Below are 16,514 nucleotides of genomic sequence, written 5' to 3'. Positions count from 1 at the left end.
TGAAGTTCTCCTATTGAGAGCGGTGAGTCTAAATTCGTAACCTGTTCCTGATGTAACTTCGGCAGATTAATTTCTCCAAGAAACTCATTAATGGAATGATCAGATGGTTCAATTTGTGACGAGTATAATTTATAGTAAAAGTCTCTAAAGACTGAATTTATTAAACAGGGGTCATGTGTAACTCCCCCTGACTGGTCCTTAATGGATGTTATGGTTGTTTTTTCTTTGTTTATTTTTAATTGATTGGCTAAGTATTTTCCCGATCTGTTAGCATGTGCAAAGTTTTCCAGGCGAAGCCTTTGTACTAGAAACTGTGTTTTTGCGTCAATTATTTTATTTAATTCTATTTTAGTTTTCCTTATTCTGTTAAGGATACGTTCGTCTGCAGAGGTCTGGAAGGCCTCCTCTAGCGTCTTTATTTCACATTCTAATTCTTTTGTTTTTAAGTTGTCTTTTTTTTTCTTATTTGAAGAAAAGGAAATTATTTTGCCTCGCATTACTGCTTTTCCTGCTTCCCATAGAACGCTCGCTGATATTTCCGGCTGGTCGTTATTTTGTAAAAATATATCCCATTCTTTCTTAAAAAAATTAATAAAGTCGGGGTCTTTGAGCAATGATGTATTAAATCTCCAAACTTTGGAGGATGATACGCTCCCCCTCTTCCCCAGAGTGAAAGAAACAGGTGCGTGATCGCTAATAATGATTGGGTGAATTTGTGATTCTGAGATATCTCTCATCAGAGAGCTACTGACTAAGAAATAATCTAACCTAGAGTATGAGTGATGAACGGCTGAGAAAAAAGTGTAGTTCCTAAGGGTTGGGTGTAAAGAGCGCCATGTATCGCAAAGACCCAGATCATTCATGTATTGCTTAACAATACTTGCTGACTGCCAACTCCTGTGTCCGCCTGCATTACTGAGCCTGTCCACTCCAGGGTCCAGAACCATGTTGAAGTCTCCTCCGATGATGACTGTGTTGTCTAGGTGAGCAGAAAGTGAGGTGAAAAAAGAGTGAAAAAACGAAGAGTCATCAACATTTGGACCATATACATTAGAAATACATAAATTCAAGCTTTGAATTTTCAAGACTAAAATTAAATATCTACCCTCTGAGTCAATGTGTGTGTCCTTTACGGTGAAATTTACTCTTTTATTAATGAGAATTGCTACCCCTCTTTGTCTGGAGTTGTAACAGGCGGAGAAAACATGCGGAAATTGTGCCGTGGCCAATGCATCTACTGAAGCTTTAACTAAATGAGTTTCTTGCAGTAGGACAATGTCTGCCTGCAGAGTTTGTATCTGGTTAAGAAGTTTTAATCGCTTTAAAGTGTTCCCGGCTCCGTTTACGTTCCAGGTGACAAACTTTAATTTATCCATAATCCAATCATTGAAAGTAACATTATATGTAAGTGGTAATGTTGCATGAGAAGCTGTTGTATGTGTGTGCCATGTTATTCTAAATGTGTGAAATGTGTGTTTGTACCAATTTACCAAACCGAGAAGGAAAGTGCAGCAGAGTGGGACATAGAGGGAAAAAAGAAAAAAAAGGGGAAATGGAGTGAGGTGGGGGGGGGGGGGGGGGGAGATAATTCTAAACATGATAGAAAAAAAAATAGAGAAAATAAAAAAAGAGAGAGAAAGGCAATCACCAGTGTGAGCCTATAACTTACCGAGACTAGCAGAGCAAGAATTATTAATACATTAATATATACCGAGAATGTTTCATGAAACTATATCTAATCTAATCACCAAGTGTTTATGTAACTATATCTAACCTAATCACCAGTTAGTGAGAAAGAAAGTAAATTTTGTACTCATCCTTTTTAGAAGAGCCAGGGCGTGATGTTGGAGTCGCGGTACAATTGTCCGTTCACGTACAGCTTGTCCACGGTGATGACAGCACGAGATCCCTCCGTCATGAACCTCCTCCGGACCGGGAAGAGGACTCGGCGACGGTCCAGGATCTCCCGGGGGAACTGGTCGTTCACGGAGAACGGCAGTCCGCGCAGCTGTGGCCCCTGTCTCCGAACCTGCTCTTTGTGTTTATAGTGTTCGAATTTAGCAACAATGGGCCTGGGTCTCTGGGCTTCGGGTCTTCTTCCTCCTAGGCGATGGACGCGGTGAAACGTGATGGAGTTCGCCAGGTCTTCTGGAAGCTTCAGGTGGTTCCGGATGAAATCCTGGACGGATTGTTCAGGATCTTCATCGGGTTTCTCCGGGATCCCTGAGAACACCATGTTGTCCCTCATGGAACGAGCTTGAAGGTCTAAAACGGCCTCCTTTAAAGATTTATTCTCATTCTGGAGCCGGCTAAAACCCTCTGACATAGATTTCACCGACTTCTTCAGACTGGTGTTTTCAGCCATCAATTTTTCCACCTGCTGGTTACCGTATTCCACCGCTTCTCTTATTGACTGGAATTCCTTGTGCAGGACTTCCACCAGGGATAAACGGGAGTCATGGGAGGCCAAGCGGGTGTCAATGGACCTCAGAATATCCTCGGTGGTATTTCCTGGAGGAGAGATTGCTCCAGGGAAATCCTCAGGTCGGGAACGCTTCGGCGTGGAAGCAGCTGCGCCTCCAGACTTCTTCACCATGACTAATCTCTCAAAACACTCGTCTATGAATGGGTCTAAAGATTCGCTTTGCTCCAGGTTGGGTTCGTAACTATATAATCTAACTATAAACTACCCTTTCGTTATTTTAATCTGAGTATATAATCGTTTTTAAAGCATTTATTGAAAACGAAAGTATTACCTCGCCATGTTGGATTCTGCTGCCTCGTAGAATCTCGCGATACTACCACATCTCGTGGTGCGTTCGCTGCTGCTGGGATCTTCAAATGAAAACTTTTGAAGTCGGATGTGTTTGTTTTATTCTGGGTCACCTCAGCCTCAAGCAGAGGTTCATGTTTCAAACACTTGATCTAGTTGATGTTTCTGCTTCTCAGAGATGAATCTATGTAACGGAGAAAAATGAAACATCAGAAACACTGGGGGGTTTTGTGGACACATGTACTTGGTAAGAGACCTTAGTTCTAGTAACTCTGGTTCTGTGATCTCCTGCACCGTCCTGTAACTCCGGTGGGGGTTACTTTCCTCAGACTTTAAGAGGAGAGCAGTTGGACTTGTTATTGCTTCCTGAAGACTTTTCACCCTCATCCAAGAGTCGACACAGATATGAAGGCTTGAAATCCCATGATCCTCCATAAACTGCTGGTCGTACCAGAAGCTGCACCGGTGAATTTCCCGAGTGCAGCTTCGTTGATTATGAATGAAAGTTTGTCTGAGACAGAAGGTGACAGGTGTTTGTGTTGTTGCTGTAGAGGAGAGCAGCATGAAGACGTTTACAGCTTCATACGAGAACTGACGTCTGGATATCAGAGCAGAACAGCACAATTCAGTCCCCTTAATCAATCTCTGATCAATGCGGAAGTCTCTGTGAGGCCAATGTCTCCTTTAAGAGACCTGAACACAAAATACAAGAAAAACTAGTCCAGGAGTCAGAAAAACACTAAATATAGCTTAAAAGCTTGAAGATCTTTTATCTGGATACTTGATAAAAGTTCAGCTCCACACTTGTTCACTTTCATTCAAGATGTTCAGAATGAAAAATGTCCAAGAATAAATGAGTTTATGTCCTAAATCCGATGTTTTCAGATGACTCTGACAGACGTAGACGTTAACGAAGCCGGTTCCCTCCTTCATCTGCAGATCCAGACAAAGTCTGCAGATGTTAACAGATGTTCAGTCTGGCTTTAACTCACACTTTATTACAACTGACATCATATTTTCTCTCATCACAGATTTGTTAATTGTGGACTCTCAGAGACTCACTATGAAGTTGTTGCGTCCGCTCTGAAGTCCAACCCCTCCCATCCTACACAGCTGGACCTGAGTTACAACATCCTGAAGGATCCAGGAGTGAAGGTTCTGTCTGGTGGACTGGAGAGTCCAAACTGTAGACTGGAGACTCTGAGGTCAGTTCATGGAGATGTTTCCACATTTATCCACTTATCATCCTCCAAACATGTGACAAAACTACTTTAATTCAAAACATTTTCACAAAATATTTAACATCTGATATGAAGAAATGTTTATTTTTTTTACAAAGGTTTGTCGGGTCCAAATCAACATTACATAAATTCAAAGACACAGAGACTACCTTGGAATGGGTTTTTAGCGCACTCCTGCAGGAGGGGGAGAGCAACAGGAGTGCAGGGCAACGTGGCCCTCATTGAGAACTCCTGAGCTTCCTCAAGATCCTCCTCCCAGAAGATGCTTTTATTAAGAAACTTTGACAGGAATTGACCATATTAGGACAGTCAACGGTAAATTGTAGACAGTAGACAATGGGGAGAAGTGATAACGTGTGATTGAGTCCTGACATTACAGTAGACAGATGTCACCAGACAGTCCAAAACCTGAGTAGATCAGGAAATGGCTGCTGTGACTTCTGTTAGCCAAGCATGTGACAGTTTCATAATGACAAAACAAGTTCAAAGGTTGAATTAACCTCACAATTCCCTCCTCTTTGTCGTTTTGAAACTTCAACTAAGATCCATCCATTAGACTTAGAATAATAGCGTCATAAACATTTTAGAAATAGCAAGGGGAGTTTATAACACACTTAACGCAAGCTTGTTAACAGGTAATATATGTCAAGGAAATATGTCAAGGGAGAGGCGAAAACCCGGTTATATGGGGCAAAATTCCTCTCCGACCCTCCTAGTGAGCGATCACCCAGGCCAAGACACATAAAAGCTTAAAACATTTCACAGTAAACAAAATAAAACAGTATACACTCCAGTGTTATCATAAACATCCTTGTCATCAGTTAGGAATACTGGACTAAGGAAGTTTGGATGGTTCTTTGGACCATTGCCCTTAGACACAGAATGATACACACAGAACAGTACAAGGACAGTAATAATCAAAATCATAATTTTAGTCATTATGTCAGTCCAGGGGCCAGAAGTCAGCCCGGACCCAAAAGTGGTGCCTGCTGAGCGTCTTCTGACACAACTTTGGCCAACTGACATAATTCGGCTATAGCTTTGGTAACATTACCTTCAGCACCAGTTTCTGAACGTACAACAGTGTCATCATAATTACAACCCAGCAATGTAAGTAAAGAGTTTAAGGAACAATTCCTAACATGTCAGCATGACTCATTAGTGGAAAGGTTTCTTCCATGTCTTGGAGCTCCTCTCCAGTCTGTTGTAGCCAGTCAGTTTGGGCTAATCATCTTCCTCAGGCTCGTGGCTGGTGAGTAGGCGTCAGGTGAGTTCTTCAGTGGGAAAAGGTTTTGATACCGTCCGTCTTCCGGCCTACTTGGGGTCTGGAAAGTTTTTTACCAGCTTGCACTGTGACTGGTGGACGCACGTAAGTCGTTCAGCCATCTTTACTGCTGTCGGTGTCGCAATCTGGACCACAAAGGGACCGTCCCAACGGGGTGATGACCTTTCACCACTTGAATCAGGATCTGGTCACCTGGTTTCAGCAATTCCTGCTTAGGAGAGAGAGGAGAAAGCGGCAGCTCAAAAGAACTTTGAACATCTGTTCAGCAAACAGTTCACTCATCCACATCGAGAGTGGCTCCCTCTTCGGCTTAGCCTTAGCTGAGCTGAGCCTTAGCATTAACAGTGCCATTAGTTCGTTCTACTAGGCCTGCTCCTACAAATTTTTTTTAAATAGGAATACTTAATCTTGTGTACCATACCCTGCCTCCCTCCTGTTTGAGACATGGGACTTCCCATGGCTAAATTTTGCCACCAGGGGGAACAGGTTTTCATGTCCCCTAGAATTTGAGTTGGATGTCAACAGAGGATAGAGGGGGGTCAGGGCTGCCAGAGTCCTGACGTCTCCCCAGATAAGTGGTTATCCCACTTCTTGACCTTTGCATCCTGGCAGGTCGGCAGTCTGACTTAATGATCCTTTAGGGTCGGATATCTTTATGTCCCCCAGAGATCCCCCCCGCCATCACCTTAGATTAGATGGGGGCAAAACCTGTTAAATTCTGTCTGTTACCTTAGTCAAGGACTACAGAACTTTCTTATTTCAAAATTTCCTTATTTCAACCCAAGTGGGTTATGGTTTTATTAAAGTAACAACACACAAGTTAACAACATAACGGTCCAGTAACAAAACAGTTAGTCACATAACGGTCCTGGACGTTCATGCTCCGGTGTCTCACAGACAAAACTGTCCGTGCAGCAACTCTCCTGCAACGTAAAACACTAGTCCTCAGTGAACTTCTCAACGGGTTTGTTTCTTCTCCACACACCCCTTTCTCTGTAAAATGTCACTGACATGAAAATGACAGTAGGCTCATGAACACGCCTCACTCCACTGTATCCAAAAAACAGCGGCGCTAATTTTATTGGACGAAACCCAACCTGATGAAGCTGTCAATCATCAGTTTGTGACTTCACAACAGACAAAATAAAGAAAAATGATTGATGTGTTTCCACGCTCAGTGTAACAGTAAACCCAATCATGCCCAGCTCATACTCGCAATGGCAAGAATCACATTACCATACAATCAAAACACACAAAGACTGGACCAAATACAGTATTACAAAAGTAATCTAAAAGAAAAGACTAAGGGCCCGATTTACTAAGATCCTAAATAAAGAGTACTAAATTGTGTGTGCACTGAAAAAGTTTGCGCGTGCTGTTGTTGTGTGTTTTGCGGGTGATCAACTAAGATTGCGTGCGCAATTGATAACAGGTGCAAACTGCAGTATTTAAATGAGGTGTTGCGCATCTTACGGTTTGCGAGTGCAAACTTTGCGCCATGGAGAGTGGATGGAAAGCACAGTCACAAGTCACAAGCGCAAAATGAAATTTGACCAGTTGGAGTTAGAGATATTAGTGGAAGAGGCAAATAAACACATTCATGAACTACAGCAAAGAAATTTAAACATTACCAAAAGAAACGCAATATCGGAGAAAATCTGCGATAGAATAAATGCAGTTATAAGACAAAAAGAACGGCAGATTAGGTTAAAACAGAGTCGGCGGCAGAACAGATCTAATTGGGGGGCACATAATAACCAGCGATGTAAATGCTTAATATGAGTTTGCCATCAACGATCACAGCAAACCAGTTTCAATTACACAACATACTGCAAAATCTCTTTTTAATACACACACACACAAGTGTATTGTGCACCCAAACTGCAAAAAAACAAAAAACAAAGACGTACAGGCCACGTCTCTCCCTCCCTCCCTCGCCCTCTCCATCTCTCTCTCATACAACGCATACACATAAAAATGTGAACGGTGAATCTCCAAATTTAATTTGACGAAATTAGACAGACCCAAACATTCTACACTTGCGTAATAATAAACGCCAAGGCTGGCGCCATGAAGTCAATTAAATGCATGTCTCACCTTTATAAGAGTTGCACATCTTAATTTTCCTATTTCACCATAGATCACACTTTGGGACGCCTTCTTTATATTTTAGCGTTATTTCCGCGTAGATAAGAGTGAGTTTGATGCTCGTTAACAAGTTTTATCCGCGGATCAACATCAACCCAGCTCCCCCAACCCCTTGCTCCCTGATTGGCTGATTTATGGTTCCGCGTCACACCAACGCAGAAACGACGACATAGGGTACGCGGCGATGCACACCGCACCGCGACCCTACGCCGTCGGCTACGCTGTCGATTTAACGCGGAACCAATTCAATTTCAATTCAATTTTATTTATATAGCGTCTAATACAACAGAGTTGTCTCTAGACGCTTTACAGAGACCCATACCCACAACATGACCCCCGAGCAGTTATTACATAAACAATGGCAGGTAAAAACTCCCCTAGTGGGAGAAAAACCTTAAGCCAAACAGTGGCAAGGAAAAACTCCCCTTTAGGAGGGAAGAAACCTTGAGCAGGACCAGGCTCATCAGGGGGGACCCTCCTGCCGAGGAACCATAATTCAGGCGAAGCTGCAGTCTGTCTGCGCTGATCACTGACACACCGGGTTAGAGCGGATTTGGTCATGATGTTTAACCTGTGTTTTGTGATTAATAAGCACGGGTTTTAATTAAATGTAATTTACGAAGGATGATTTCACGTTCAATAAGATAAGTAATCAATAAAATACAAAGTTTGGCACAAAGGCTTGGCCTGCTTGTGGGCGAGTGGAGGGGGGCACAATAAGAGAAGGTGGCAAGATATAAGGCGAAGAACTAAAGAAAAAGTGGCCTTTAATAAAACTTGTGCAACCATTTTTAAAATAGCATGCAGCAGAATAAAGACTCTCTCTCTGCGTATTCTTTGATTTTGGATGTCGCCTCCTTGCCACAATAACAGCAGCAGCAGATTAGCACCTTCCTTTCGAACAGATTAAATACAGACGCAATCACAATACGCGCAATTACTTTCAGGCTTGGTAAATCTCATTGCGCGTGGTAAATGGAGCAATTTGCATCTTCCCCTCCCAGTATTTAGCGATTTCTGGCGGGTACGCCCCATATTGATTATTCATCAGGGCAAAAGTACTAACTGAACAGCGTGCGCTATTTTGCTCATTTGAGAGGCGCAGTCGTCTTTGCACGCTGTTAGTAGATCAGCTGGCACTTTGGTTTGCGGGTGCTGTCAAGTTTGCACATGTTTTTACACATGCAAACCTTTAGTAAATCAGGCCCTAAGACAAAACAAGTTCAAAGGTTGAATTAACCTCACAGGTTCTGTGTTTATAAAAGTCTGAAGATTGTTATATATGAATATTTTAGATGTAAACAGAAAACCAGTTTAGATGTAAAAAGGAGAAAAAAAAACAGTTTAGATGTAAACAGGAGAGAAACCAGTTTAGTATAAAGGAAAGAAAAACCTTAAAAAGTGAATTAAACATTAGCCCAGCACATCAGGCCCATGTATGTTGTCCAGCAGACAAAAATCTCCCTCGTCAGACACAGACCACACCACATCAAGAAGCCAGTTATTTGTATCATTTTAACAATAATGTCAACAGAAAGGAAAATTAGATAAAACCTCCCTCTCATCCACGCAGCTTCACGTGAACGCAGACAAAGGTCAGACAGGCGACATGGAGCTTACATACACACACACACACACACACACACACACACACACACACACACACACACACGTTTACACACGTGTTTATACACACACACACACACACGCACACACACACACACACACACACACACACACACACACACACACACACACACACACACACACACACACACGTTTACACACGTGTTTACACACACACACACACACACACACACACACACACACACACACACACGTTTACACACACACACAACCTTGGGCCCTGCTGCAGCCTGCAGCAGCCCCCTTTTCTCCTATTTTTCAATCTCCAACAAAACCTATATTTCTTACGCTCTTAGCCTTAAATTAGTTGTTTTAGAAGGTTTTAAGTTCCGTATAATATTACGCACAAGATTTATTTTTTCCAAAATCTTTATTTCCTAGTTTAAGGGACGTCTCCTGTCGACTAAGAGTCTTTTAGAAATAATTTTAGGAATAAGTTTCAACTTAACCGTTTGTCTGCTATTTTAGCCATCTCAAGTTTCTTTCAGCTGATAACTCTCCTTTTTGACAGTTTGGTTTTCAGAATCAGAATCAGAATCAGAATCATCTTTATTGGCCAGGTTCGAACATTGTCCAACAAGGAATTTGACTCCGGTAGTTTCGCTCTCTGTGGTATTAAAGGTGAACAATAAACAAATGAACAATAGACAAATGTGGAATTTCTATGTACAAAATTATAAACATTTTAAGGTGCAGCAGTTTGAGGTGGTGAGAATAAGTATGACCTATTTACAATTTCTACAGACAAGAATTATGCAAAAATACAAGATAAAAAATTAAAATTGTACAAAAGAAATACAAAGTGAGAGGTGCAGCAGAGTGAGGCAGCATGAATATTAAAGAGGAACGCCGATCTTGAGTGAAAAATCGAAACTTTACTTCACAATGTTGGAAGACCGCAACATTGTCAATAAACAGTTTCCGTCATGAACATTAGACAAAAACATTGGACAAGACAACCATTAGACAAAACAGACAGACAAAATCCCATTCCTCTAGATCTATGGAGAGGAGTGTCTCTTACGTCAGCTGCCCCTTCTGGCAGCTGACGGGGAAACCTGTCACCGGGCCTCGGATCGGCGCAGGACCACGGCCTTGTCGCTGAAATCAGCGCGGCTGATTGATCCTACGTCGTGCCGACCCCACACGAGTGAACGTGTAACATTTTACCATCAAAACAAAAGCAAACCAAAATTGACTGTCAGGATGCACTGGAACGCTGAGAAAAAACGTTGGAAATATCAACAACCGAAAACCACTTACTCTCTGCCGGAACCTGAGACAGAATAGCATGTGGATTCAGGTTGAATCTTTTTCACTTCTGGTCCATTTATATCACTTCATCTTATTTGTACCTCATTTTTAATTAACTGTGAATGAAGCTTTCCAGTCTGGCATGTGATGCAAGAGTTTTCCTGCTGCAGAATAAAACAAAAAGGATAAATCAGCCCCTGCAACAGTGTTCTAACAGCCAAAAGTATTATAATGAAGCCTTTAACCCACTAACAGTTCGGCATGAGTAAAATTACTGACACTTTTTTAATTTTACATTTGTGTTCACGTAACTGGAAGTTCTTTATTAGTTAATAATCACGTCTGAGAGGATACTGACAACGGGGCAAGCAGCTACAACAGCAGCGGGGTGTGTACTCATACGTCATGAATAATCTCCCCTGACACAATACTCAATTCCAAGTTTTTTAATAAATTACTTTATAATCTTATACAGACGAGTGTGCTGATTTCCTTCCCTTTGGACATTGTGTACACACACCTAAACAATCCAGACCTGCAAGTTGCTGTTAAATGTTCCTGTTAAATCTTTGAGGCGGTCAGGGGGTACTTAGGATTGTCTGCTTGATGAACGTTTCCTTTATGGAAAAAAATGCATTTTTAGGCGACAAAAAGTAAAAGTTATTAGCTCCCACGAAACTATGGGACAGTTGTCCAAAATACTGGTCGATGATCAGATTAATTATTACAATAAATGAAAAACAAGGTTCTTGTGTGTATGTGTGTTTGTGTATTTTGGGTGCTCATGTGTCTGCAGATCCCTCAGCCGGCCCCACGTGTCCGCCGGACCCCCACCGGCTCTCTCCCCCACCCCTAGTCAGTCCGGCACCCCTTCTCCCACGTCCCCGGCCTCTTCCCCGTCTCTGGCCACGGCGGCGGTCTGTGACGTCACGGGCCCTCACGTGTTCTGCCCCTCCCGCTGCTCTCTCTTTCAGCCTTTGCAGGAATGCAGCAACAATCTCACCCTTTCCCTGGTGAACGCAGGCTTTCTGCCAGTCAACAACCATGGGAAAAGCAGCTTGTATCGCCGTTGACAAAGCTGATGTTATTGGCGTTATCCGACAAAGTGATAACGCTGCGGGAGGGAGGGGTTGTGGGCAGTGGGGGGTAAAAGGGCGCAACTGGTTGAGGTCCAGGCGCTGGTGCTTCTGCTTCAGGTCTGGGCGCTGGTTGGGGGGGCGTGTGGGGCGGGTGGGGCAGAGTCCAAGTCCAGGTCCAGCTTCACACACTGGGGCGTGGTCTGTTTGGGTGTCTGCCTTCGCTTCGCCTCACTCAGCCACATTCCAAAGGCTTTCCAATCTATCTCAATTTGTTTTTCATTTTTTTCTTCTAGTGAGTGCTAACTGGTGGAATTTCTCCAGCATATAATGTAAATTGTTTATTGATAATAATAATTATAATAGAGTCTCGATTTATGTGCAGGAACAACTTCTCCTTGCCGATGTGTCTTTGCTGCATCTTTTAAATCCTACAGAAGCAGTTATGGTAGTACTTAGGATTACCCGTTTACTTCCAAATCTGGTCCCTCGGAAAGATTACTGTCAGAAGGAGGGTTTGTTTAATCTTGTTCCCATTGTTGATTCTCTCAGATGTTTGCAAGTTTAATTTTCACAAAAAAAAAAAAATGTAATTTTACCCTTTAACTTTAACGATTTGACTTTGTCAACGGGAAAAGCCGAGATTCCAACTTTAATTATTATTCAAAATTAATTTTTTGTTCTCCAGACAGTCACAATTGTTATGCCAGACATTAACAGACAAAAATCAGCTCAGACAAAACACAAACTTTTCCTTCACCTGTCTTAGTATTATAAGGCCCTAAGCACCCCCAGACCCGGTCTGGTCACTCTAGATTCCCCGAACCAGAGCCCCCAAGTTCTTCAAGACTTGAAGTAAGTCTACCACTCTCTGACACAAAGCCTCCTCCCGTAGGGAAGCCGAGTATCCAGCAGTCTGCCGACTCTACTGTCTGTTCAGTAGGTAGGAGACTTTCGCGCGCAACTTATTTCGGCCGTTTCTTTCCTCAAAACTCACCCGAAAGAACAGCAAGGTGTTTCTGAAGCCACGAGTTTGTTAGACCCCAATCGGTGAGAGGACTCCCTTCAATCCTCCGGACCTCAGGCCCTCTTCTCGACCTTCATGTGATGGGGGAGTACGAGGTTTGTTGCGTGCACTTTAATCACCTTCCAGAGGAAAAAAAGAAAAATCCGCTCACAGATGGGGTCCCTTCGTGGTCGCCAAATTGTGGTGGCAAAAATTGTTGTTCGTTCAACAGGGGGAGGGGGTCCCACATCACCCGCGTTCCCTCACCGGCCTGGGCCTGGGACGGGTGGGTCGGGTTACCCGGGCCTGGCGGGGCCCGCCGTGCAGCCTGGGGTGCCTTCTGGCGGTGCTGGACCCCCCCGGGGAGGGGGAAACGGTGCGTGATTGTATGTCTGTGTCGGTGAGAATGCGGTATGGAAGGGTCCTGCCATGGAGGATTTGAGCCTCCATTGGCAGGACATCAAAAACTTAATAATTTATCAATATTATATTATACAAAGATGGTTATTATTATTATTATTATTAGTATTATTATTAGTATTATTATTAGTATTATTATTATTATTATGTATAGTATATTATATTATTGTTAGTATAGGTATCGGATAGGTGAATGGATGAATGAATGGGATGCCTGGGTCTGGGGCCCTCCGTTGTCGGGCCTGCGCGGGTGTCGCCTTGTTGGGGGGTTCCCTCTCTCCGGGCCCGTCTCCGGTCCCCCCCGCTGCCTCTACGGCGGTGCGCCCCTCTGGTCTTGGAGGGCCACTTTCGTGGGGGGACGGGTGCGCCTGCCCGCGTCGGCGGCCGGGGCGGCTCTATCTCTCCGGGCAGGCTGGCCCCCTGCCGGGTGGGGGTCGTTGGCCTGAAGGGTGAGGGCCTCCTGGCCGCGTGTCCGGCCCGGACCGGGTGGCCGGGGATTGCCTGGGTCGCGGTCCGCCGCCGCGGGATCCCTGGCTGCTTCTTTCCGCGCCGTGGGGGCCCCGCCCGCGGGCCCCCTCGGCCGCCGCTGGGTGGGGGGGGGGGCCTCGCAGGCGGTGGGTTGCCTCCCTCCTACTTCTCCCCTCTGTGGGGTTGCCGGTGGCCTGGGTTCCGGGCTCTTCCTTGTCGGCCTCTGGTCTCACGGGTGGCGGGGTTGCTCCCCCCCCTCCCCCACTATAGATACACTTCAGGTGGAGCTTTGTTTGGTTTATTACACACACACACACACACACACACACACACACACACACACACACACACACACACACACACACACACACACATATAGTCATTTAGTCACATGCATACACACACACACACACACACACACACACACACACACACACACACACACATGCATGATCATATACATACACACACACACACATAGACATACACACTGGCTTGTTCACCTGCATGCTGGCTCTCTAGTTTTTGGGTTTAGGTAGCGGTAGCGATAGCTTAGCTCAGTGATTCTTAACCATAGGGCCGCGGCCCAACGTTGGGCCGCGAGCGCCCTCTAGAGGGCCGCAAAAAAAAAATCAGTTTTGTACGTGTGGGCCGCGAGGGCCGTGGGACTGCATAGCAACTCCCGACCAAATGAGGAGAAGACACTCAGCTAGCTGTACGTGTAATAGTAAGAGAAATGGTGTGTATTTACAGAAAAAATCATTTATTTTGCACAGAGTACGTTTAGATCCAGCAGGATCAGGGATTCTACAGCGTAGGCTCTGCGTCGATTTACGCGGAACCATTATTCAGGCTTAAGGCGGACGTAATTGAAGCCACCATGAGAAAGGGGAAGGGGGCGTGATTTGCCAGTGATTGCCCGGCGGCAGCTCTGTGGCGGACACCTGGGGCGGACGGCGAGACCTGGGGCTCGCAGCCGAGAAGGAGACGAGACTCCCGGGGGAGCTGCCCCGCAGAGGCGGGCCGGAGAGCGGGAGGAGCCGCCCGGCTGAGCGGGAGCCGACGCGTCCCCGCGGCCGCGGAGCCCGCTGCCGCTCGGGCAGCAGCGGGCTCCGTCGTTACTGCTGAAGGATGGTAGATGCGTGGGTGTCTGCTGGACTGGACTGTTGTTGCAAAAGCATCGGAAAGTGACTGGGCTGCAGCGCGGAGAGCTGTGGGCGCAGCTGATCAGGCTCGGATGAAGCCTGACACGCTGAGACAACTGATTAATTTAATATCTTAAATAAATAAAATCTTAAAACACCCATGTTTGAGTCCAGATACAGCTGTGAAGCAGCTTTCTCCACAATGAACATAATTAAAACTAAATATCGTTCCAGGTTCACCAGCACCTTCACATGTGCATGAGAACCTGACACCATCCAGCCCAGATTTAAAGTCCTGGCAGGAGAAATTAGATCAGTTCTCTCACTGAACGACAGAAAGTGGGGGCATAAGATTAAGGGGAAGAAAGACAAACTGCAAAACTGTTCAATTGCTAAAATGTGTTTATATTCATTTATTATAAAAATGTGTTGAGACAATTAACAAAAAAAAAGGGGAAATTCAAACTGCTGGTAGAGAAATAAAATAAGATAGCATTTGAAAAATAAAATAAAATCAATTTTATTTTTAAGAGAAAAAAATATGTGTAATTCAAGTTACACATGGCAAATATTTTTGAAATGTACTTTTTTTAATATAACAGTCAGGTGCAGATGTTGATACAACTATGAGGCTACTTGAATATATACACACACATAATATATATATATATATATATATATATATATATATATATATATATATATATATATATATATATATATATATATATATACATACATACATACATACAAAGTTTTAGTTGAATACCCCCGCTATACAATTTTAATATTTAATGGGCCCCGGGCCACTCTGTACTGAAGAAATTGGGCCCCAAGGTCAGAAAGGTTAAGAACCCCTGGCTTAGCTCAGACTGCGATCAGATCTCAAGATTTAGGTCGATTGCTGTTCGTGTTTTGGATGGCTCCGTGCCGGTTTCGTGCTTTGTTTGTGGTTTTTTTGTTGCAGATTTCCAGTGCTTGACGTGTGTCTCCGTGTGTTCCTGCTTCCTGGATTGGCAGTGGATGTCGTCACCCCCCCCCCCCCACCCCACCCAAAAAAAAAAAAAAAAAAAAAAAAAAACACTGGGTTTGTATGTGTATATTTATGTATGTGTACGCATATGTGTGCGTATATATATGTATATATTACATATAGTAATAATGCACATATATACACTTTTGGTTTCTACCGTCATGGTATCAATCAATAATATGTGTGCAGACAAGGTTAAAAAAAATAAATAAATAAATAAAAAAAAAAATAAAAAAAAAATTGTTGTTCGTTCAATAAAGTGTTCAAAAAAGAATGTCAGGACACACTCAGCTGTCTTTCTGGAGTTTTAATAAAAAGAGAAACATTCAATGAATGGAGGATCACACAGTGCCAATCTGAGCAGACACTCAGTCAGCCTGTAATGCCCTGGAGATGTTTAGGCACACGCTATCTTATAGTGGCCAGGTTGGGAACAAATAGACAAAATATCACCCTGGCAACCATGCCAGGCTCTGTGTCACAGGAGCATGACCTCGCCATAGGAATGTTCACTTGAAAGCAGGATTTGTGCATTAGTCGTAAAGCATAAAGATAAAATATATCTTATACCAAAATTTCCCATTACAAGACACAGGTGCAAACAATCAGGATGGATCAAGGGGAGTCAAAGAAAGAACTAAACACACAAGGATGTACTTTCAAAATAAAACAGGGAACAGGTCACCAAAAGAGCAAACGTGAAGAACCTGGTAAAACAAATGTATCACCATCACAGCCACTCTGTGTTACTTCCTAGAGGACGGTGGTGCTTGGGTTCGGTCTCGTTACAGGTGGATACCACGAAGGTGCAAATTTCATCAACCAGTACTAACACAATAATATCCTCATTAAAATAAATGAGACCCAGAGATAATTTAACATTTTGCCAAAACTTAAATATAGGGCTTATTTATTAATTTACATACATTTGTTAAATAAAATCAATGTATTTGTTTTTCAAATAAACCCTCAAAATGTACAGCAATTATTCCCTTTTTTGTTTAATTCAATTCCTTTT

The 16,514-nt window shown here is 43.6% G+C and overlaps 1 protein-coding gene across 1 annotated transcript in view; it reads left to right on the top strand.

Moving 5' to 3' along the window:
- Positions 1 to 16,514, top strand: part of LOC133457541 (protein NLRC3-like) — a 549,537-nt gene that overhangs the window by 516,578 nt on the left and 16,445 nt on the right. The window contains exon 8 of the mRNA XM_061736903.1: positions 3,805 to 3,978. Coding sequence (XP_061592887.1) covers positions 3,805 to 3,978 — 174 coding nt within the window. The remainder of the gene's footprint in view (positions 1 to 3,804; positions 3,979 to 16,514) is intronic.

Source organism: Cololabis saira, chromosome 12 (assembly GCF_033807715.1).
Source record: "Cololabis saira isolate AMF1-May2022 chromosome 12, fColSai1.1, whole genome shotgun sequence".
Lineage (NCBI taxonomy): Eukaryota > Metazoa > Chordata > Actinopteri > Beloniformes > Belonidae > Cololabis > Cololabis saira.
The sequence above is the reverse complement of the archived record's forward strand: the minus strand, read 5'-3'. Positions and strand labels throughout refer to the sequence as shown.